We start from the raw sequence: 23468 nt of genomic DNA, 5'->3' as shown, positions 1-23468 counted from the left end.
GCAGGGGGTGGGGACTGACGTCATGGCGATCGGGTACCTCGTCCGCTCAGTGTTCCAGGTGGGTGTGCCTGTTCCTTTTTCATGCGCGCCAGACATTCATCCCCCCCCCATTCCCAGCGCCCAGCGGGACGCAGCGGTAAATCCGGTGCCAGCACGGCTAGCACAACGGGGAGACGCGCTCTGCAGAATTGGATCAAGGTGGGAGGTATGCAAGAACTGGAAGGGAGGGAAACAGAGTGGGGTCGTGCCTATCCTACCACGAGCAGAGCTAGCAGAGCTTAAAACGCGTAACTGAGAGATCTTCACTCGACTTTTTTTCTTCACGACGACGGAGAACAACAACAACACGAAGCAAAGATGGCCACGAACGCGAATAGGCAGCATAGGGGGGAGGACAACAAGGGTGAGTCACCTTCTTGTGAGCCTGGCGTACCTGGCGTACAGCCCAGATGGCGTCGATACGTTTCCGCGATGTATCGCAATCGTGGCCGTTGTCCGCAGATTATTCCTGCAGCCGAAGCAGCGAGCATTCCCGCATGCATGCGGAGGATGGAGGGAAGGTCGACTGTGATGCCTTCTCTCACTCGCTACCGCTCGCCCTCTCGCTCTCCCTCGCTTGCTTCAGTCTGCTCTCTCTGTCCTGCTTCCCACCTCGCTGCGCACCTCGCTTTGCTCGGCGGGCTCGGCGGGCTCGACGGGCTCGGCGGTGAGCAACAGCGCTGACGCCCAGACAACTTCACGATGATGCAGTACTTTGAATGGTACGCTCCCGGCAACGGCGTGCACTGGAAGAAGTACAAGGAGGACGCCGCGCATCTCGCCGAGATGGGCATCACGGCGTGCTGGGTGCCGCCGCCTACGAAGGGGAGCTCGCCCGAGGGTACTGGGTATGACATGTGAGTTCACTCGGAGCGGAGCGGAGAGGAACGCAGGGGTAGGGATGGCGGCGTAGCGTCTTGGGCTTCCCCAGATGGAGGAGCAACACCTTGTGTAAAGGTGGGCTTGCATAGACGGTAGGCAAGAGAAGCTTGGAAGCATTCTCCCAGGATGCCAGGCTGGAGTAACGGCATAGTTGGATGGTCGACGGAATGGGACAGAGAGGGACTGTGTGAGAACGACTTCCGCAGCCGCGGCAGCTGCGATCACTCCAAGCGTTCCTTCTGTGACCCCCATCCTCGTTTCCGATAGCCCTCTCGCCTTCTCAGCGGGCACACCTCCCTCTCCATGCTCTCTCGCGAAGTGTTCCGTTCCTTGCGGACCACCCCGGCTCCTACTGTAGGCAGCGTGTTCTCTCCGCTCCGGCGTGCTCGCGATTAGCTCGCTTCGCTCGCTAATCACGCCCGCAGCTACGACCTCTGGGACCTCGGCGAGTTTGACCAGAAGGGCGCCAAGCCGACGCACTGGGGTAGCAAGCAGGACCTGCTCGACGCCATCGAGGAGGCAAAGAAGCACAAGATCATCACGTACATTGACGCGGTGCTGAATCACAAGGTGAGTCGAGTCGGGGCAGGGTCGGGGTGCTGAGGCGGGGCTCAGTCCCATCCGGGACTCGCTTCATCTATGCCCGCGAGGCGGTAGTAGTGAAGCAGCGCAAACTCGCTTCGCAAGCTGTGCACTCACCTCACTCGCTCAGGACACTCGCTGACGCTCGTGTGCAGGCTGGCGCAGACGAGAAGGAGCTCTTCAAGGCCACCATGGTCGACCGCAACGACCGCACCAAGACTGTCTCCGACCCCTACGACATTGAGGGCTGGACCAAGTTTACCTTCCCCGGCCGTTCGGGCGAGGGCAAGGAGAACGGCGAGGCGAACGGCCACGCCAACGGTGACGCCAACGGGGATGCCAACGGTGACGCCAACGGTGACGCCAACGGCGACGCCAAGCCCAAGGACAAGGCCGACAAGGCCTACTCCCAGATGGAGTGGAACTTTAACCACTTCACGGGCATCGACTACGACGCCAAGACGGACACCAAGGCGATCTTCAAGATTAAGGGCGACGGCAAGGACTGGGCCGATGATGTCGACACCGAGAACGCCAACTATGACTACCTCATGTTCTCGGACATTGACCACGAGCACCCCGAGGTGCGCGATGACCTCTTCAAGTGGGGCGAGTGGGTTCTGAACGAGACGGGCGCGTACGGCTTCCGCTTCGACGCCGTCAAGCACATTTCGCGTGAGTTCATCGGCGACTTTGTCAAGCACGTCAAGGAGAAGGTCGGCAACGACAACCTCTTCTGTGTCGGCGAGTTCTGGAAGGACTCGGTGCCCGCCCTCAACGCCTACCTCGATGGCCTTGGCACGCAGTTCTCCGTCTTCGACACGCCCCTCCAGGGCAACTTCAAGGAGGCCTCGGAGGCGGGCAACAGCTACGACCTGCGCAAGATCTTTGACGACACGCTCGTGCAGTCCCGCCCCATCGACGCCGTCACTCTCGTCGACAACCACGACACGCAGGTCGGCCAGTCGCTGCAGAACTGGGTTGCGCCGTGGTTCAAGCCCATTGCCTACTCGCTCATCCTCCTCCGCGGTGAGGGCTACCCCTGCGTCTTCTACGGCGACCTGTACGGCTGCGGCGGCGACAACCCGCAGCAGGCGGTGAACCAGCTCGAGGACCTCGTGCGTGCTCGCAAGGAGTTTGCCTACGGTGACCAGGTCGACTACTGGGACCACGCCAACTGTGTCGCTTGGCTGCGCAAGGGCGACGACGACCACGATGGTCTTGTGTGTGTTGCGTGCAACGGCTCCGAGGCGGGCACGAAGCGCGTCGAGGTCGGCAAGGAGCACGCGGGCGAGAAGTGGTCCGACGTCCTCGGCTGGACGCAGGGTGAGGTCACCATTGGCGACGACGGATGGGCCGAGTTCTCGTGCCCTGCCCAGTCAGTCGCTGTCTGGACCAAGACCGACGCCCGCGGACGCGAGTACTTCAAGAAGGACTAAAAGGACAATGAACGACACGACAGCGCAACGAATCCATTCCGTAGACTGTACAGACTACCCATAGTACCCGTTGGTTCTGGCATAGATTTTCCTCCTGTATATACCCTTGGACTTTTATGCATTCTCAAAGGTGTTGTGGTCTTTCGAACTTTTTTTGCCACCGCCACTTTACCTCTTTTGGTTCCCCTTTGGCTGACGCGGCTCGGCGGCGAACATGAACTCGGACCTCCACCAGCATCACCCTCCACCCCCTCCACTTTGATCTTCCCCGGCTGCTCCTGACATTTTCCACTCACTCTTACCCACCCACCATCAAATGCTCCTCCGATCAGGCCTCCTCGCCGTGGGCCTCAGTCTCGGCGCGAGGACGCCAGTCCCGGCGGCTTCAGTGCTGCGGCCACTGCGGGCCCCGTGTGCCAACATGCTTCGCAACCTGAGCACCCAGTCCGCGCGAAAGGGCCCTTCCTCCGTCGTCTCTCAGCTCCGAGCACAGCCTGGAGCTTCCTTTGGTCTCGGTTTCACGTCTTCTCGTTCTGCTCCCTCGCTACGTGCCACTGGAAGAACATTCTCGTCCTCGTCTGCCGTCCTCCAGCGCCTGGGCCGCATCAGGCCGAAGCGCATCGCGATCCCAATTCAGGGCGCCGCCGAGGCTGGTGCTCTGCCGGAGCCCAGTATCGTCGTCCCCATTATGGTGAGTAAGGATTGAGGGACATGATTGTGCCGCATGGGATAGTTGCCGGGCTAGACGTAATAGCCTTCTGTAGCCGCTAACATCAGTTCTCCATTGTCTTCTCTCTCCTCGCCTTTGCCTTCGCGGCCTGGTACACGAACCAGGAGACTGCGTACTGGATCTCGCAGGTCAAGAGTTACTCTCTCTTCACACCTTCGAACGGCGAAATCAACCGCACGAAGCGCCGGACGCTTGCCGCCGAGGCCCAGCAGACGGTCGAGGAGCTGAAGGAGAAGCTGTCGGGCCTTCCCCATGGCCTGCAGGTCTTCATCCTCCGGACCTACATCATGGTGAAGGAGTGGCAGCTGAATCAATCGCCCGCTGAGCGTGGTCCCGCTATTCTGTTTGGAATCATGATCCCCGTCTTCCTCGCTTGGCAAATCAGGCGCAACCAGCCCTTCATGCGCAAGTGGTTCACGCACTTCCCCGTCGTGTTCCGCGGCGGCGAGCCGCGCTCGTGCACCACCATGCTGACCTCCGTCGTGTCGCACAAGGACCTGTGGCACTTTGTGTTCAACGGCGTCGCGCTCATCTCCTTTGGCAACGCAGCCTACGTCTACATGGCGCAGAACGACTACTCGCTCCCAACGTGCGACGACGTGCCCCAGTTCCTCGCCTTCTTCGCCGTCGCTGGTCTCGCGGCCTCCCTCGGTTCGCACCTGTACACGAATGTTGTGCGGTTGCCGCGTCTCATGCGTGCGCTTCTGTCGCCTGCGCGCCTCAGCCCTGCCAACGCGCTCGCGGCACACAACGCCATCCTCCCCTCCCTCGGCGCCTCTGGAGCTATCTACGCCATGCTCTCGATGGTCGCGCTCGCCTTCCCCAACAGCCACGTTAGTATCATCTTCCTCCCATTCATCCAGATCCCGATTGGCGTCGGCGTCGCGGGAATGATCGCCCTCGACGTCGTCGGTATCCTGAGGGGTTGGAAGATGTTTGACCACGTCGCGCACTTCTGCGGAGCCATGTTTGGCGTCTTCTACTTCTACGTGGGGAGGGAATGGTTCAACTGGCTCCGTGACCAGATGGGCGCCGTCAAGAGGACGTGGAGGACTTAAACCTCGCGCCGAGCAGCTACGACTGCATCACCCTCCGTTCACCGGCGAGGGTGATTGTCCATCCGCGCTTGCCTGGGCAACAACCTTCAAGGCGACGGTAGTAACAACGTACTGGCTGGAGCCGAGCCTCAGATATGGCCATCTGTCATAAAACTCAAACCAGAGTCATCCACATCAAGCACCGATCAGTAATCTTAGCACGCATCATTGCACACATTACAAATAGACCGACACTGGCACACAGATCCGTCCACCGCGGGACGATTCTGCCACTTGTTCGAGTGTGCGACGCTCGTGGCCTCCACTCAACACTAGTTCGATGGGTGACTGCCCATCACTGGACCTACCGGCTCACTCTCACCCATAGTTCAAAACTGCCCAGCAGAGCAAGCCCACCAAGTTTCGAGCGTCGTCAGCCAGCTATGACGTCTATGACACAGGCAGCCAGTTGAAACAAGCACCCAAAGTCAACCGCAAAGAGTCAGGAAGTCAGGCGCAGCCGTCTATGACGCCATCGCTACAGCCGGAACGGCAGTCACCTGTCCCTCGTCCGTTTTCGGTGCGTTCCGTGTACTGCGCTCGCCGGGACAGAACCGCTACGGAGTGTGCAACGTGCATCGGTGACGCACCATGCTTGCCCGCACAGCTATGCTGCGCGACTTGCATGCAGATCTCGGAGATAGCGGCATGGTGTGGCTGCGGGGTCGCGTCAGCGCGCGTCAGTGGCGCCGTGTTCCAGCTCCAGCGTTCCAATAAGCCAGTGTCGATCCTCGGAGCTTTAGAGGAGGCGAGCAAAGCAGCACAGAGCACAAGCTGCAACCAGAAACTACCCAGAGGAACGTGCCTCGCTGTTTCACTCCCAGCATCATATCAAGCGCCATCGGGACGCCAGTGGCCCCGGGGTTCCCGGCTCCCTCAAGCATGCACCGACATGCCCGGAGTGCAAGTGCAAGAAAGCGTGCGTACCTTGGCCCAGCATCCAGCAAAGAGGAGGGTATGGCGTCATAGCAAGTTAGACTTCCAAGTGGGCTCTCGGTCTCGTCGGTCGTGCCCTCGATCAACTGAATGGTGCTGCCTCCCTTCGTGCTGCTAGCATAGCACGCACGATGCATGTGCTGCGCCAATCAGCACGCAAGCATGTGCGGTCTGGACTGAAGGCAATGGTAAGATGGGCAAGGAATAAGGAAGGGCAGGTTCCGAGCTCCCGCTAGCTCTGTCTGGACCCGTGACACCTCCGTCAAGGCAAGGGTGCAGCGACGCCGGACCGCTTGAGCCGAGGTTAGGACAAGGCATGGAGACTGGCAGCCGGCATGTTGATGAGCGCATCTGGAATCGCAACGAGGCTCGCCAGATCGTCAGGGGTGAAGACGGTCGTAACGAGCTCGAAAGGAGACGGCCGCAAGGCTCAGCGGACCAGGAGGATACGGTTCGCCCTCATCGGAGGCAGTCTGTGCCCCTGATACCACACTGCTGGCTGTGCATCTGGCCAAGCCAGATCCGGCAAGTCTCCGGCCCGCAGAGCTTGGGGCGGAAGTATGGAAGACGACGACGTGTACGCCGCGTTCTACCGCGTGTGTTGTGTGCGCACAGTCGTTGCTGCGCTGCAAGATGAGGACCTCAGGGCTGGTTCATTTTGGGACACCAGTTGGCACAGTGCCTCTCCTGGCCCTGCTGTCCTTAACCGACACACCACGCGTACCTCTTCTGCGAGTGGATGCATACCTGCGTGATCTGGGATCAGGTCCCCACCATACCAGGCGCGTAAGGCGGAATGCAGGGATGCGCTGGGAACGGCAAGCACGGAAAGCACGGCAAGGACGGAAAGCACGCAGGAGGGAGCGGGGGATGACGATCCAGACGTAAAGTTGGCAATGACATCATACCCTCATTGATTTCTTGGGACGACCAACACGACTCTCACCACCCTGCCTTCCGACCCCGCCTGGCCCGCCTTGCACCTGCCTGACACCACCTTCCGAGCTTGCTGGGTGGGTACGGTGGGTGTTATGCACCAGGTGCACCCAGCGGACCGCGTCTGGCCTCCTAGGGACCAAGGGGACCTGGAAGGGAAGTGGCAGGGGACGAAGCAGCTATGACGTCTTCGCGTCTGGATGTGGACACCTGCGGGCTGGCTCCAAGCACTGCTCGCTGGGCGGTTCCCATACTGTGAGCAGCTGTCAGAGGCAGCAGCACCTCCGGACCACTCCACTTCTTCCCCCCGGCCCCTCCGAGGACCGTCGTCATACAGCGTCATACAAATATAAGTGTTCTGGGCGGGAAGAGTGTCTCCCCATCGTACACTTACACATCCTTTTGCCAGTGAGTACCCAGCTTGGCGAGAGGCGAAAGCCTTCCATCGCCGAGGGGTCGCCGCGGAGCTCGCCGACGTCGTCTCGGTCGCCGGTGGCCCCGATCTTCCCGATCGCGAGCAAGCGAAAGGAGCTAACCGCTCTCTGCAGTGCAGACTCACAGCGGCGTCAGCGCCAACCCCTCCAAGGGGCAGGTCACCGTCGCCTCGAACGAGCAGGACAAGAGAAGAGATGTAGACAAGAAGCTCAAGCTCTACGGTGTCATTCAGGCCTTTATGAATGGGTGAGTGTCGTCGACGCCACGGCGTTGGATCGTGGATCGCTCGGAGCCGAGGCAGTGGCTAATCCTGGCAGCAACCTCCCCGACAACAACCAGATTGACTCTACCCTCGCCTACGCCGAGGACAACAGCCCGATCGACCTCCGCAAGCTCTCGCCCGCGGGCCAGCAGCTCATTGAGGACTTCCGTGACATCATCGGCACGTCTCGCGAGATCATCGCGGCCAAGAACCCCGATGAGCTCATCCAGGACACGATCTACGCCTCGGCCCACGTCGACAACCAAGGTTTCCGCGACGACATCAAGGCCGGCGGCGAGGCTGGTGGCGCCGACCCCGCCAACAAGCAGACCGTCAAGCAGGACGGCCAGAAGGCTGCCGAGGAGATCAAGACCCTCGTCAAGCTCTTCCTCTCCAACGGCGAGGTGCGCAAGCTCGTCAAGGATGCCGGCGTCGTTGGACGTCAGCTCTTCGCCTCTGGCGCCTCGCGCGCCGCCTCTCGCGCTGCCCCCAGCGATGAGCAGCTCGAGCACATTGACAAGACTGCCGATGAGGCTCCCCAGTCAGCCCAGGCTCAGGACCCCCAGCGCGGCATGAGCAAGGACGAGCGCAAGCAGCACGCCAAGCAGAAGGCGTCCCAGGCCGGCAGCACGGCCAAGAGCGACGCCAAGGACACTGTTAACGAGGTCCTCCCCGAGGAGCGCCGCCAGCGCTTCGTCCAGCGCCTCAAGAAGGCCGTCGTTGAGCTCCAGCAGGACCCTCAGTACGAGGAGTCCATGAGCTGGCTGCTCGACACCTTTGACAAGTACAAGGCTCACGGCGCTAGCGTCACCAAGGGCGCCGCCCAGGGTGCCGGCTCCAACGGCCAGGTCCAGAGCGTCACCGAGGACTGGATCACCATCCTCGAGCGCTTCGCCAACAACACTCCCCTCACCGGTGTCCGCAACGCTGTTGACCAGCTCTACACCGATGCCAAGAACGACCCCCAGCTCCACCAGTGGTGGTCCAACGTCTCCAAGTACGTTCGCGCCGTCCTCCTCAAGCCCGGCTACATTCTCGAGGACCAGTCGGACCAGCAGGGTCAGCAGCTCGTCAACCAGGGCCGCAGCTTCTTCGAGGGCAAGTACAAGGGCCACTGGGACAACCTCTTCGACCAGCTCTCGAGCTGGCTCAAGGAGTTTGACCAGGACGAGCTCAACCACCAGTTCGGCGAGGACTGGCACCGTCTTACCAAGGACCTCCTGTTCGACGGCGACGGCAAGCTCACCTTCAAGCCCGAGCTTTGGCAGGACATCCGCCAGGTCATCCTCCCCTCGCTCATCCGTCACCTGGGATACTTCCCCATCCCGCGTGCCGAGTACACCGACGACAAGCTCGACCTCGTCGTCGACAACGTTGTGCTCTCGGGCCCCAACCTGTTCCCGAACACGATCGAGTTCGACAACCGCAACCGCTTCTCGTTCTCGCCGTACCAGCAGATCGGTGACAAGTCGTACAACACCGTGCGCATTCAGCTCAGCCAGATCCAGGCCGACATTCGCGATGTCAAGTTTGCCTTCCGCAAGAAGTCGGGCTTCCCCAAGCTCTCTGACAGCGGTTTCGCCGACGTCGTTGTCTCGGGCAACGGTATTAGCGTCGACATCATGATCGAGGTTATCCGCCCTACCAGGCGCGACGAGGTTTACCGCATCGGCCACGTCAAGACTGACGTCGACGATCTCTCGTTCAAGCTCCGTGACACCAAGCACGACACGCTTTACAAGTTCATCAAGCCCGCGGCCACGTCCGCCATCAAGAAGGCCATCTCCAAGGCTATCAACGATGCCATCCGTTCAGGCCTCGAGTTTGTCGACGAGCAGCTTGTCTCCGTCCGCAACACCATGGCCGACGCCAAGGACACTGACGGCGTCACGCGCCAGGAAGCGCTCAAGCAGCTCTACTCGCACAAGAAGCGCTCCGCCCAGGCCAACAAGGAGAAGGCTCAGGCCAAGAAGGACGAGCGCAACGCCCAGTTCGCCATCGTCACTTCGCCCGACCAGGAGCTCTTCTCTGCCCACGGCGTCGACAAGGCCCCCGACTCGATCACCAACAAGGCCCTCTACCAGCAGCGCCGCGCCCACCAGGGTCCCACCTGGCACTCGGACGCTTTCACCATCGTCCCGCCTCGCGAGCGCACCGCCGCCGGCATGCGCCACAACCTGCGCGCCGACCAGGCTACTCAGAACATCGCGGCTGGCGGTGCCGGTGGCCGGGGCGTCAACACCAACGACCCTCGCTACGCTCAGCAAGGTGGTGTCGCTGGTCAGCAGGACCCCCGCTACGCCCAGCAGCAGCAGCAGGGCCACGGCGGCTACGGTACCGCCCTCGGCGCTGGAGCCGCTGGTGCCGCCGCCGGCGCTGCCGGTGGCTACGCTGCAGGCCACCACGGCCAGCAGGGCCAGCAGGGTCAGCGCGGCCAGCAGGGCACTGGTGCCGTCTTCGACCCCAACACGGGCAAGTACGAGAACCAGGGCAACTGGGACAAGGACCACGTCAAGCACGCGGCCGGCACTGCCGCCGGCGGTGCCAAGTTCCTCCCCTCAGCCGACGGCGCCAACTACGTCGCGACCCACCGCTCCGAGGACCGCACCGTCCACCCCGACGGCTCGTACACCACCCATGGTGGCATTGAGACGAAGACCCTCATCGACGGCAAGACCGGCAAGCCTATCAAGGAGAAGACCTCTGTTCTTGACATGAACACTGGCCGCTACGTTGAGCAGCCTGGCTCCGAGATCTTCTTCGACTCTGACGGCCGCCCCAAGGGCGGCTCTGGCTTCGCCGGCCAGCAGGGTCAGCAGGGTCAGCGCGGCCAGACTGGCCAGACTGGTCACCCCAGCCAGACCGGCCAGACCGGCCACCCCAGCCAGACTGGCACCGTTGCCGCCGGCCAGCAGGGTACCCAGGGCACCCAGGGCCAGCGCGGTACCACTGGTACCACTGACCACTCCGGCCACGGATCCGGCACTGCCGCCGCTCTCGGCGCCGGTGCTGGTGCTGCTGCCGGTGCCGCTGGTGGCGCCGCTGCCGCCCGCCACGGCGACAAGGGCCACCAGACCGTCTACGACAAGAACGGCAACCCCATCTCCCAGCGTGACGGCCGTGTCGACCCTCACACTGGTCAGTTCGTCTCTACCAACAACAACAACCAGCAGGGCACCCAGGGCCAGCGTGGTTATGACGACCACGACCACCACACTGGCACTACTGGTACCACCGGTACCACTGGCACCAGGGGCACCACTGGCACTGCCGGCACGACCGGTGCCACTGGCACCCACGGCACCACCGGTACTACTGGCACTCGCGGCACCCAAGGCACCCAGGGTACCCAGGGCTCGCGCAGCTACTCTGACCGCGACCAGTCTGGCCGCGGTTACAACCAGTCGGGCCACTACGATGACCACGACGACCACCACGACCGCAACCGTGCCCTTGGCGCCGGCGCCGCTGGTGCTGGTGCTGGTGCCGCTGGTGGCTACGCCGCCGGCCGCCACCGCGACCACGACGATGACGACCACCACTACAACCAGTCTGGCCGCAACCAGACCGGCACTGGTCGCACTCAGACTGGCCAGACCGGTCAGACCGGCCGCAACCAGTCTGGTCGCTACGACGACCACGACTCGCGCCAGAACTACCCCGGCTCTGGCCGCGACAACCGTGCCACCGGTGCTGTCTACTCTGGCTCCGGCGACGGTCGCGACCGCGACTACAACAACAACCGTGGCGACCGTGGCTACAACCGCCAGACCGGCGTCCGTGGCCAGGACGACTACGACGACGACCACACCGGTCGCAACGCCCTCCTCGGCGCTGGTGCCGGTGGTGCACTTGGTGCTGGTGCTGCCTACCTCGCTGCCGAGCACGAGGAGCGCAGGCGCAACCCCGACGGCAGCTGGAGCACTGTCCGTGGCTCTCGTGCCGCGGGTGCGTACGACAGCCAGGGCCGTCCCATCGCGCAGCAGTCGCAGATCTACGACCCCCAGTCGGGCCGCTACATCGACGACACCAACCAGCAGCGCCGCATCGGCTCCAACGCCGGCAGCACTCCTCTCGGCATCGCCGGTGGCCGCAACCAGCGTGGCGGCCGCTACGACGATGACGACGATGACTACAACCGCTCCGGCTACGGCCGCAACCAGCGTGGTGGTCGCTACGATGATGACGACGACGACTACAACCGCTCGTCCAACCGTAACCGCAATGTAGGCCGCAACGTCGCCGGTGCCGGCGGCTGGGCCAACCCCGCCGAGCTCCAGGGTGGCCGCAACACCTCTGGCCGCTACGATGACGATGACTACAACCGTGGTTCCGGCTACGGTAGCCGTAACCGCGGAGGCCGCTACGACGACGATGATGACGACTACAACCGCTCGTCGTCGAACCGCAACCGCGCCCTCGGTGCTGGTGCCCTCGGCGCCGGCGCGGGTGCTGCTGGAGGCTACGCTGCCGGCCGTCGCAACCGTTACGACGACGATGACGACGACTACGACAACCGCCGCAACTACCCCGGCTCGGGCAACCGCGGTACCGCCGCCTTTGGCCGTGACAACGACCGCTACGGCAGCAACCAGCGCGGCTACGACGACCGCTACGACAACCAGCGCTACGGTTCTGGCAACCAGCGTTCCGGCTTCGGCAGCGGCAACCGCTACGATGACGATGACTACAACCGTGGCTCGGGCTTCAGCTCTGGCCGTAACCAGCGCGGCACACAGGGCCGCTACGACGACGACGACTACAACCAGTCCTCGTACGGTCGCAACCAGCGCGGTACCTCTGGCCGCTACGACGATGACGACTACAACCGCTCGTCGAACCGCAACCAGTCCCACACTGGCCGCAACGCCGCCCTCGGTGCTGGCGCCGGCGCCCTCGCCGGTGCTGGCGCTTACGGTGCCTCCCGCCGCCACCGTGACGGCGACAGCGACGACGACCAGTTCTACGACGCCCAGGAGCGCTCCACCCATACCCCCGCTTCGGGCGGTGTCGGCACTGGCGCCCGCGCCCAGCAGCGCGCCGACGAGGTCGCGCAGCAGCACGGCATCGACTCGTCCAACCGCACCGGTACCCGCGGCACGACCTCTACCAGCGGCACTACCGGAGCTGCCGCCTACGGCTCTTCGGGTCGTCAGGGTCAGCGCGGCGTGAGCGGCGCCGGTGGAGACAGCTACACTGGCGACTCGGCCGCCGACTACCCTCACGACACCTCTGGCCGCTACACCAGCAGCAAGCAGGAGACGACTGTCGTCGGCCAGCCCCAGCGCCTGCACAACCGCCACGGCGGTGGTGCCACCGGCACTGAGGCCATTGCCCCCTACGGCGGTGACGACGACTACAACCGTTCCGGCTCGGGTAACCGCAGCGGAACCGTCGGCTCCTACCTCGACGACGACAACAACCGCGCCTCTGACCGCCAGCGTACCCAGGGTCGCACCGGTGCTGGAGGTTACGGCCGCTCGTCTGACGACAAGTACGGCAACGCCCTCGACGGCACGGACCACCGCGACCGCCGCAACCGCGACGACGACGACGATGACTACCCCCGCAGCCAGGGCTTCGGCGCCGGCGGCCGTGGCGGCATTATCGGCGGCGTCGACCTCGACAGCGGCCGCAACATTGTCGGAGCCGGCGGCTGGGCCGACCCCTCCGACTTCTCCTCGGGTAACAACCGTGGCACCTTTGGCCGTGGCAACAACCAGCGCGGCAACCAGCGCGACTGGGAGCGCTTCGACGACGACGACTACTCCACTGGCCAGGTCGGACGTGGCAACAACCAGCGCAACCTCGCCCAGATTGCTGGCGTTGCGGGTGGTGCCGCTCTCGGCGGAGCTGGTGGCTACGCCGCTGGCCGCAACCGCAACAGGTACGACGACGACGATGACGACTACTACAACCGCTCGTCCTCGAACCGCAACGTCGGCCGCAACATTGCCGGCGCTGGCGGATGGGCCAACCCCTCCGACTTCGGCAGTGGCAACAACCGCAACCGCAACCGCTACGACGATGACGACGACTATGACAACTATGGCTCGTCGAACCGCAACCGCAACCTGAGCGGACGGGACCAGTACGGCTCGTCCCGTGGCGGCGCCTACGGCTCTGAGGGCCCCATCGTCATCGCCGGCGGCACCGCCGGACCGGGCTACGAGGAGCGCTTCGTCGGTGTCATCGACGACGCGCGTCTCGGAGAGGACCAGTTCTCGTCCCACTCGCAGCGCGCCAACCCCAACCTCGACAGGTACGGCCAGCACGGCCGCACCGCCTCGGGCACCCAGGCTTCCCCCACTAGCCGCGGCCCCCCCGTCGTGACCGGCGCGTACGACAGCTACGACCAGGGATCGGGCCCTACTGGCGCCGAGGTCGCCCACCAGTACGACCGCGTCAAGGAGCGCGACCTGCACCAGCAGCACCAGCAGGGCTCTAACACCTACGGCAGCTCTGGTACTGGCAACCGCAGCACCTCCGGCACCACCGGTACCACCGGAGGAACCAAGGAGTACTCCGGCCAGGGCGCCTCGCGCACCCAGCACGACAACACGGGCGACCTGACCGGCCGCTCTGGACACGGCGTCACCGGCTCCGCCGCCGACAAGGACCTCTCTGGCCGCAGCGCTGGCTCTGGTATCTCGCACAGCGGCACTGCCGGCGCTGGTTCGACCGACCACAACAACCAGCACCTCCGCCAGGGTGAGGCCGGCTACGGCGCTGGAGGCCAGCAGGGCATCCACACTGGCCCCACGACGCTGAGGAGCGGCGCGGGCACTGGAGCTGGCATCGGCGCTACGGGCGCTGGCAGCCACGTTGCTGGTACCACTGGCACCACCGGCACTGGCACCGGCACCACGGGCACCACGGGCACTACCGGAACCACCGGTACCACTGGCTCGACCACCAGCTCTGGCCAGCACATTCCCGGCGCTTACCACGACGCCTCGGACCGCGTCGGTACCACTGGTACCACCGGCACCACTGGAACCACCGGAACCACCGGCACGACCTCGGCTGGCGGCACCAGCGGCGGTCTCTCCGGCATGGCCTCCAAGCTGACCGGTAACAACAACAACACCGGTACCACCGGTACTACTGGCACCACTGGTACCACCACTGGCACTACCGGTGACAACAGCAGCTCCGGCGGCCTGCTCCAGAAGGCCAAGGAGGGCGTTAGCAACCTCGTCTCGTCGGACAAGAAGTAAAGTCAGCGTAATTTGAAGAAGCAGCAGTGTTGAAGAAGTGCTTTTGGAAAACGTTCGTTTAGTAGGCAGTTTTTTGAATACATGATGAATAAGAAGTGACTTGGAAGAACTTGAGCAGGTGCGGTACTAAGTACTGATGTTACTCAGGAGAAAGTCGATTGGATATCGACTCATACTTCGGCCAGTCAGTGACACGATGAAGTCTTAGCTGGAGTACGATCCAAGGACGCAACCCTACTGTCGGAGGACGACGGCGCGGGTCAGGTAGGTAGGCACAGGAGGCCCGGCGGGGCTCTGCAGCATCCTGTGAGATCACACTCTGGACCAAGGCTGGCAGGAGAAGAACAGGGCCGAGAGTCCCTGACCGACCGACGCGCCTCGGATCGCGTCTGGCCAATGTGTGAAGGGGTAAAAGTGCATGATGATGTGGACGGTGCAGAGGAGATACGCAGTATGTAGCTGTAAGCTCTGCGGTTATCTAAGACGGCGTTGACTTGATAGTAGATGGCATTGCCCTCGATCTGCCATGTACGGGATTGTTGTCAAAGAGACGGCGGCGCATCGTTAGTGCACCCTTTCAAAACCCTCTCTCGTTATCGCTACCACTTTGCTGCATGCTGCACTGTAGCATGATGTGACGGGATCAAATACGCGTGTGTGATGTGACGCGCGGAGTCTTGTCTCTGCGCTCCTGCCTGGGTGCTGCTCATATCCGTGCCTGATGCGCCCGCCAGAACTGACCCTGTGCCCCTTGCACCTCCGCCATCGTGTCGCATCAGTCAGTGATACCTGCTGCTCCTGGCTCGACTTTGACTTGGCACTCTCCTCGACTGACTCCTCCTCACCACAATCACCATGGAGGTTAGGTCAACAACCACAGACGACTCACCACCCAGCTCTCCGAGCTCGGCATCCTTCCGCTCAGTCTCAATGAGCCCCGCAAAGGACATTCCAGACAAGCTCGAACTCTCCCGCGAAACCTCAAACGTCAGCAATGTCTCCACCTCTGATCGCTCACCACCTTCCTCGCCCAAGCCAGCCAGCAGACCAGTCCTCGACATTGGCGCAATCATGGCGTCAAGAGTAGGCGGTGACCCGGAGGACGACGACATTGACTCGCCCCTCGAGAGGAGGATCAGCAACGTGAGCGATCTTAGCGGTACAGCAAGCGACGCCTCGGACAGTGCAGCCGCATGGGGCTCGTCCTCTGCCTTTGCGAACGGATCGGCCACGACCGCTGCAGCCTCTGCCTTGTTCGGTAACAGGATGAATGCAAGCGCCGTGCACAAGGAAGACGACGACGGCACGAGCACTCCCATCGCCACCGCTTCCTCGCAACCTGTTCCCATTCCTTCCTCGCCAGCCCGCAGCGCGACCGCAAGCAGCTCCGGCAGCCCGAAGAGCCCCGTTGTCAGCCCCCTAGGCCCTATCGCCGAGTCCATCCTTACGAAGGAGAACGCTCGGCAGTCGCTCATCTCACAGAAGGAGCGCGAGAAGGAATTTGACAAGGAGGAGATCATCGCCAGCAGCGAGGAGGAGAAGGACGAGGTCCCCGCCACCTTGCCCGACATGAAGACGCCGTCGAAGCACAAGCGGAACACGTCGAGTGCGTCGGCCGTGTCGCAGACGTCGTCGGTGTCCTTTGAGGAAGTTGGATTCGGTGACGAGTCTCCCGGCTGGAAGGAAGACCCCCTTTACCCAGCATCCGAGTACTCGCGGGCTAGTAGCCAGTTCTCCAGCCCGGCCACAAGACTCTACAACGGCAATGCGCAGGCCGCCAGTCCGACCGCTAGCGAACGCACGATTTACGGTGCCCTCGCGAACTCGACGTCGAGCCAGAAGGCGGCGTCCCTCGGCCTCAGCAACGCTGGCACGACGGCCGTCCGCGACGGTGATGTCGACCTCGTGCTTGGCGTTGCTGTCGTCGACTTCAACCACCTTGTGAGTTGCCCATTGACAGAGACGTAACTAACACCAGATCGGCCCCACGGTCGAGTTTGCCTACCCGCAATCCCTCCACGATGCCCTTATGGCCGACGAGAACTTTGCCCGGCTGCTCCCCTTCCTCGCCCTCCCTGACGGAGCGCACCTTAGCGAGGAAGACTACTCCTACTTCGTGAGTTCCAACCGTCCTGTCATAACTAACCACAGCACTGTACTTTCAATCCTACGGGGCCGACTACTAGCGAGATTCCGCCACGCAGGACGTTGTTCGGCATCTCGTAAGTTGAAGCTTCCCGGCTGAAACTGATATCAGGTGCAACAGACAGATCGCTGCTGCGGATCTGCTGCAAAAGTCATCCGATGTGACACGCAGCATGGTCCAGAAAGCCGTCATTGTGCTTGCCTCGCAGCCCGTCTTTGGCCCGGTCCGCGACCGTCTCGGTGTCGTCACGAAGGCATTCTTTGCACAGCGCGATTTCGGCAGCACGCAGATCCTGCAGGACTTTTACACGAGCCTCGAGGCTAGCCTGGAGGGCAAGGCCGGCGAGAGCGCAATTTACATGGGTGAGCTGCATTCTAGCGCTCTAGCTAACATCAGGCACCTCGCTGCGCGAGCTCGTCCACAAGTTCCGCCACCGCACGCTTGTGCTTCTCAAGATGCTGCTGCTGCAGCGTCGCATCATGTTGTTTGGATACCCAGTGGAGATGCTGTGCACGTACCAGTACAGCCTGGTTTCCTTAATCCCGGGACTCCTGATGGCTTTGCGTGATTGCGGCTCGCCCGAGCTCGATGCCCGGAAACAGCGCACGCGACCAACGTCCCTCAGGACGAGCGACCGAGCGAGTCTGCTGCGGTACATGGGTCTTCGTGAGTTCGCCTTTCCATGAGCGAAGCTGACCTCAAGCGCTGCACCTGTTCGGAGCCGACTCGTGCTTCCAGCCGTACCTGCCGCTGCAGCAAATCGATATGCTCGCGGCGCGTTCATGGCTCGTGGGCACGACAAACCAGATCGTGACGCAGCAGCGGGACTGCTCTTACGACCTGCTCGTGAACATTGACGAGAACACGTTCACGTTCTCGGACCCGAAGCTCGAACGCGTCGTCGGGCTGACGGCGGCGGACCGTACGTGGATGAACGAGATGGTGCGCGTCGTCGAGGACACGTACAACCTCCCCGAGGGCGAACGGCCAGGCTTTGTCGGCAGCGACGACGACCTGCGCGCACGTTTCGAGGAGTACATCTGCGCCTTCCTCGCATCGATCAAGTACGCCGACTTCATTGGACACGGGCCGTTAGCGAATGCGCCCCCCGCCGCGTCGGGGGTCACGACCGAGGTCAACCCACTCATTAACTTTGGTGAGCCGTTCGCTCAGTACTTCCGCATGACGCCGGCTGCCGAGATCTGGGACCAGTGCACGGACCCGACGATCTTTGACCTCTCGGAGCCGCGACACCCATGCGAGGGCAAAGCCACTGCCGTGTCTGACTTGTCTATCCGTTTGTCGGAGGGTCTGCACGACCTGCGCATTGACGAAACGCTGGAGAGCACACGCGAGACGCTAGCCAACGCGGGCGCGACGGTTTCCTCGACGCTCTTCCGCGCGTTCGACGGTGTGCGCAGCGAGGTCAACAACCGCCTTGAGGCCGAGCGTGCCCGCCGCGCCGCGGCAACCGCGAATAGCGATGCCAACGGGCGCCGAGTATCGGGTGCGTCGCAGGCCTCCAAGGCGAGCGTCGGCAACGCAAGCGCGAGCGGCGTGTCCCTCGCGTCGCAGGCCTCCGGAAGCAGCGGGAGCAACACGCCGTCATCGCCTCTTGCGCCGATTGGATCGACGCTCGGCGGGTGGGGAGCGAGCGTCAGCGGCTTCTTCGGTAGCAAGTGGAAGAGTGCCGGACCGCCGCCGGTCGAGCGAAGGAATAGCGGTCTCAGGCCTATGAGCCTCCAGGGCGGGTCTCCTAAGAGGAGCGAGAGCCCGACGAAGCGGGGTGCGGTGTAACACGAGGCACATAGCGCCCAGTGTTGCGTCGAGCCCAGACTGAGCGACGCGTCCAGACTGAGCGACGCGTCGAGAGCAGTCTCCAACATCGAGAGCCCACTCAGCTGGGTTGTGCAATGCAAACGCAAAAAGTGAACATTCACGTTCAAACTGTAGTGTAGTGTAAGTAGACATATGCATAGGCACTTGGCATTGTTACGCAACGAAGCATGAACAGGCTGAGCGAGTTGTGTGTTCAGAGGCGGTCAGCGCGCAACAGGTGGCGGTACGCCAGTGAGGCGTCCGTGTCTGTGGGCAGTCAAGGACCAGAAGGAGGTTCACGTTTGGAGTCTAGACTCGGAGGAAAGGGCTTGGAGCCCGGCAGCGGAGACATCGGCGTGCCAAGTCCGAGCCGTAACCAGTGTCAGCGGTCGCCGAGCGGGATAGCTTCACTTGAGGAGGGTGAGGCGCCGCAGACAGCTGCCGGGTATCAACCCATCATGACTCCAGGCCCGGCCACAGTTTGTGGCTGTGCCCATCTGTTCCACCTGTTCCACCTGTTCCAGCGAGGCATGCGGCTTGCGATATGCGGGGTGGCGGCGGCGTTCGGCGGTCTCACAGGTGTGCCGAACAGTCACCGCGGAATGCTCCCACACATTACCTTCGGCTTCTCCATTGCCCAGAGGATGAGAGACGGTTGAGACGGGGGGAGGGCTGTCGCCGCTTGGTGGGCCAGATCTCGCTGTGAGTGCGGAACGCGTGGGGTGGTGGTACTGTAAGGTCCCGGGCATCCATTGTCATGACCGCAGACACCAGACCAGACCTGGGGCGGACCTCGAGATACGGGTTTCGCGTCAGATCCGCTTCAGTTGAGACGGCGGGGGGTGCATGCATGTAGCCGCACATCTCGGCCCGTAGGAGACGTAACCGAGAGTGCGTGGGGGTAAATAGATCACCTTGACGATCCTCGGTCTGCCATCCGGCAGCCTGGCCGTCTGCGTTGCCCCGCCCTCGCGATACACGTCGTACACGAGAGCCGACGACATGTTACATGAAACCCAACCCGGTCTACGCAGGTCTGCGCAGGCTGAAGCATGCGTGCGACGCTCGTGTATCAGTGGCTAGCATTTTCGACGTCGGGCAAGCTGGCCCCGCGTTTGCACCTCCTCACCGCACTCGCAAAGTCTGGCCAGATGTCGACCGCTCTCCTTCGGCATTGTGCATTGCGGACACCAAGGGCCAGCCTCGACCGACGGCGTCTTACCCGCCGTCCTCTATGTTTCTGCATTCTCTGCATGCCTGATGTCGAGTCTCGAGGTGGAAAAGGGAGCGGAACCCCCACTCCGTCCGGCTGGTTCACGTCTCGTTCCGCAGACCTTTGCACGGAGACTGAATGGATGGATGGCTTTGCCGCGGCGACCACCGCGACGAAGCATGTGATGCTCCGAGCCGCCCGCACTTTTGTTCCTTGGATTGGTTGAGCCTGTTTCCGCACCCCATGGTCCCTGGTGGATCCTGGTGGAGACCCAGTCCAGTCTCCAGTCGAGAGGGTTTGTTTGGTCCCTCTGTTCCTCTGTTCCTCTGTTCCTCTGTTCCTCTGTTCCTCGACACGAGATGGGCCTCGTATTTGGTCCCATTTGTCTGTCCCTGCTTCCCGGACGCTGACGGACTGACGACTGGAGTAAAAGCTAGGGCCAGCAGGGACCAGACGAGGCACAAGTGTCACCCAAACTCCACCCAATCCTCACTCTACAAAGAACAGGGACGAAAGGTCGAATACTCGGCTCATCCGGTCCAAGTTCAACCTTACCTTTTTCATTAGAAATTTGCGAGGCCAATGAAAATAGGCTCATTTTGCCTTATGCCGCCGGCCGCCCAAAAGCAAACTGACTGAGGATCCTCCTTGGACCTCGAAACTCTCACCCAGCCAACGATCCGTGGCTCAAGCTCGCTTCGAGCGAGATCAGCGCCAGCGCCTTCCATTCACAGCCCAGAGTGTATGCACTCGTCATCTGAACTCTAGTTGAAATGCGACCTGTAGCTGAATTGCGACGTAAAGGTTCCACATGCACTGTCAATGCCGGACTATATGCCGAGCCTGGTGTGCCTACGGAGCACGCCGGAGACATCCTGTTTCCAGATTGTCAGAGAAGCAGAGAATTTGTGTCTCGAGTTGTCCGCACGACCTGCCCCTACGTGAACACATGCGTTATGGAGTCATGGGAACGCAGAGCAGGTTGGGGAACAAGGGTCTCAGTGTGACGGTACCAGCCAAGCCATCATATGCCGACTCCACACTCGGACCGGAGAATGTCACGGACATGCCACAGCAAGATGCGTCATGCAGGCCATACTGTCACATACAACAACAAACTGGGGATCTATGGTCTATGTTGCGGTCTCGTCATGGGATGCGAGCTATCGGAACGCAGTGAGGACCTTGCGCAGCCCGCCCTTGGGGTGGGAGCACTCCGTCTTGCCCGCGGCGTGAACCTCGTCGACGCGCGCTGGCGCCGAGTCGCGGCGCGACAGCTCCTTCGCACTCGTCTTGTGCGTGAGGGAGCGGGCACGCTGCGCCTGCACGCCCTGCGCCCCAGTGCTGGGCTGCGGTTGCGGGCGGGCGTCGTCGGAGCGCCAGCCGCGCGACTGCGACGGAGGCTGCGGCTTCGGGCCAGAGTAGCCGAGGAAGGGCCGCTGGCCCGTACTCCCTCTTCGGCGGCAAAGCTCATACGCCGAGGGAGAGCGAGCGGCGGGCGGCGCAGCCTCACGCGCACGCATCCTGGCCTCGGGAGGGGGGCTGCGATGCCTTGAGCACTTGATTGCAGAGCGGTCGTCGTCGATGCGGATCCGGCCACGGCACTCGGGCTTGGCCGACACCTGGAGGATGGGGGCAGACGGGGCACGATATGGCGTCCAGCTTGGTCGGCGCTGGCCCCAGTGCGCAGGAGGCAGGAAGGGCTCGTCGTCGTCGGTGAACCCATCCTCAGAGTCCTCCTGATATCCGTTGTCCGAGTCCGAGTAGAAACCAGGCGTGGCCAGGTCCTCGTCATCATAGTCGTCCTCGTCGCTGAAGGAGGGCTCGGGGGAGGCACGCCGCGAGCTGCAAGCGGACGCAAGCTGGAGCGGCCTCGGGGTCACGGCAAACTTGAGGCGGGTCCTTCGGTGGGCCGGCTCGGGAGAGCCCTGGCGCTCAGCGAGGGGCTCAAGGCGCTGGCCGAGAGCGATAGCGAGAGAGGGCTTGGCGCGCGACTTGCTGCGCTCGAGGTCGGACTGCTCGTCGCCGCTGGTAATGGCCGAGGTCTGGCCAGATGACACACGGCGGAGGATCGGCTTGGCGTGCGGCAGAGAGCTGAAGTGCGAGCTCGAGTTGGGCGAGTTGGCCACACTGCTCGAGGCAGACACGATGCGCGAGCTCTGAATAAGCGACGTAAGCAGCGACGGCGAGCGGGACAGCTGCTCGCCGCAGTCAGACGTCACCTCCGTGTCGGTCGACATGTTCAGGAGCGTGCTGGCCGAAGGTCGCGCAATGGGCACCTTGGCAAAAGTGAGGGGCTCGACGTCGGGGGCGGGCATGGTCGCTGAGCGGCGGGGCGCGACGGGCGGCGCGATGCGGATACGCTGAGGAGCAGGAGGGGAGAAGTTGATAGGCGACTGCAGCTTCTTCTGGGCGACCTGGTCGGTGTGTTTCGGAGACGCGGCGAGGTTCATGGTCTCTCGAAGTAGAAATGCTGATCAAGCGGATAAACGTTGCGGGTATGCGGGGGTCGTGAATGGTGGTGAGTGGTGATATATGGTACTGGGGTCGCGATTAAATCATGATATGAGATTGTTGGGCGTGTACGGGTCGGGTCGTTGAGGAGTGCGCTGCGCGCTGCGTGCTTCGCCACCGGGCGGTCACGGGTGAAGCGGTGTGAGCGGTGTGTGAAGGAGTGGTGAGTGTTGTGAGAGCAACGAGGAGGGGAAGGCGGTCTTACCGACGAGATGGGAGGGAGTATTATACAGGTCGCATGATTTGTGGCAAAGGATCCTAGGACGGCCGCTATCGCAGGCGGCGGCCAGGGATGGACTGGGATGGGGTCGTCGCTTTGGCTCCTGGAAGCTTCAGTTTCTCAGCGATTGGATCACGAGAAGACGCTCTGCCCGTTTGGGTGGTGCAGCCCTTGCCCCAGCCGAGTGAGAGCCCAAGCTTGGCCAAGCTAGGACCCAGGGACCGCAGATGACCACTGTCCTGGGAGGGCTCCATGCTCCAACGGCAGACGCGGTGACTGGGCTTGGAGGCCGCGCAGGGGGGAGGGGGAGGGGGGAAGGAAAGGAGAGAGCCAGGAGGCCAGGGGTCCGGCGGGGTCCCTGTCAATGTCCCTGCGTACGCTTATTTCCCTGGTGTTGTCGTAAACTCCGGTATGTCCGGCGTCATCGCTGGCGAGTTAGCAGCCGTGCAGGTCGAGCGGGCTTGGCGATCCTGCCTAACCTGGCTGAATGGTGACTTGCTGACGCTATGCCTGCACGCGATATGCATGTGGCGGCATCCCAAACCTGCAAATATTTTTGGCCACCACCACCCATTAGCCCCAATTGCCCACCGTAACTGCTTTCGTGCCTCGTAGACGGCCGTCGCCTGCCGTCGCCATTTGGGAGCCCCCAAATCCCCCTGCTCCTGATCTCCTGATGTACTGACAGGCCCGGGCGTTACTATATTCCGCTACAGACTTTTCCCTAATACTGCAACGCCGAGTAATTCCAGGCACGGTCAGGCACAGCCTGACGTGTACATGAGGTGGACTGTGATACGCCATGTTCCCTTACGTCAGGGTCATTTGCTTCCGCGACGCCACCACGACTCGTTGCAACGAGTTGCAACTCATGTCCTTGCAACTCGATCCTTCTTACAAGCCGCCATCCACCCCGAAATAACGCGTTTCTGACCAATCTGACTGCAGAAATGGACTCCGACGAAGAAATAGTCCTAGGAGCAACCCCTGAACGATTCC

General features: G+C 62.5%; 5 protein-coding genes across 5 annotated transcripts; 4 read left to right on the top strand and 1 right to left on the bottom strand.

Moving 5' to 3' along the window:
- Nucleotides 1-741: 741 nt before the first annotated feature.
- On the top strand, nt 742-2942 carry A1Q1_06598 (alpha-amylase; the record flags this gene model as incomplete). The annotated part of the gene is made up of 3 exons (XM_014320748.1): nt 742-896; nt 1347-1491; nt 1659-2942. The coding sequence occupies 3 exons, from the start codon at nt 742-744 to the stop codon at nt 2940-2942; spliced, it is 1584 nt and encodes a 527-aa protein (XP_014176223.1).
- Nucleotides 2943-3258: 316 nt separating this feature from the next.
- A1Q1_06597 (uncharacterized protein) lies at nt 3259-4730 on the top strand (the record flags this gene model as incomplete). Its single annotated transcript, XM_014320747.1, has 2 exons — nt 3259-3633; nt 3720-4730. The coding sequence occupies 2 exons, from the start codon at nt 3259-3261 to the stop codon at nt 4728-4730; spliced, it is 1386 nt and encodes a 461-aa protein (XP_014176222.1).
- A 2111-nt stretch (nt 4731-6841) lies between these two features.
- A1Q1_06596 (uncharacterized protein) lies at nt 6842-14558 on the top strand (the record flags this gene model as incomplete). Its single annotated transcript, XM_014320746.1, has 3 exons — nt 6842-6896; nt 7190-7322; nt 7394-14558. The coding sequence occupies 3 exons, from the start codon at nt 6842-6844 to the stop codon at nt 14556-14558; spliced, it is 7353 nt and encodes a 2450-aa protein (XP_014176221.1).
- Nucleotides 14559-15413: 855 nt separating this feature from the next.
- A1Q1_06595 (cytoplasm protein) lies at nt 15414-18501 on the top strand (the record flags this gene model as incomplete). Its single annotated transcript, XM_014320745.1, has 6 exons — nt 15414-16499; nt 16555-16674; nt 16745-16780; nt 16829-17268; nt 17330-17370; nt 17426-18501. 6 exons carry the CDS (start codon nt 15414-15416, stop codon nt 18499-18501), a joined length of 2799 nt encoding a protein of 932 aa, XP_014176220.1.
- A 2397-nt stretch (nt 18502-20898) lies between these two features.
- Nucleotides 20899-22188, bottom strand: A1Q1_06594 (uncharacterized protein; the record flags this gene model as incomplete). The annotated part of the gene is made up of 1 exon (XM_014320744.1): nt 20899-22188. The coding sequence occupies one exon, from the start codon at nt 22186-22188 to the stop codon at nt 20899-20901; it is 1290 nt and encodes a 429-aa protein (XP_014176219.1).
- Nucleotides 22189-23468: the final 1280 nt, after the last annotated feature.

Source organism: Trichosporon asahii, assembly GCF_000293215.1.
Source record: "Trichosporon asahii var. asahii CBS 2479 unplaced genomic scaffold scaffold00077, whole genome shotgun sequence".
Taxonomy (NCBI): Eukaryota; Fungi; Basidiomycota; class Tremellomycetes; order Trichosporonales; family Trichosporonaceae; genus Trichosporon; species Trichosporon asahii.
Note: the sequence above shows the minus strand (reverse complement) of the source record. Positions and strands in the feature narration are given on the sequence as shown.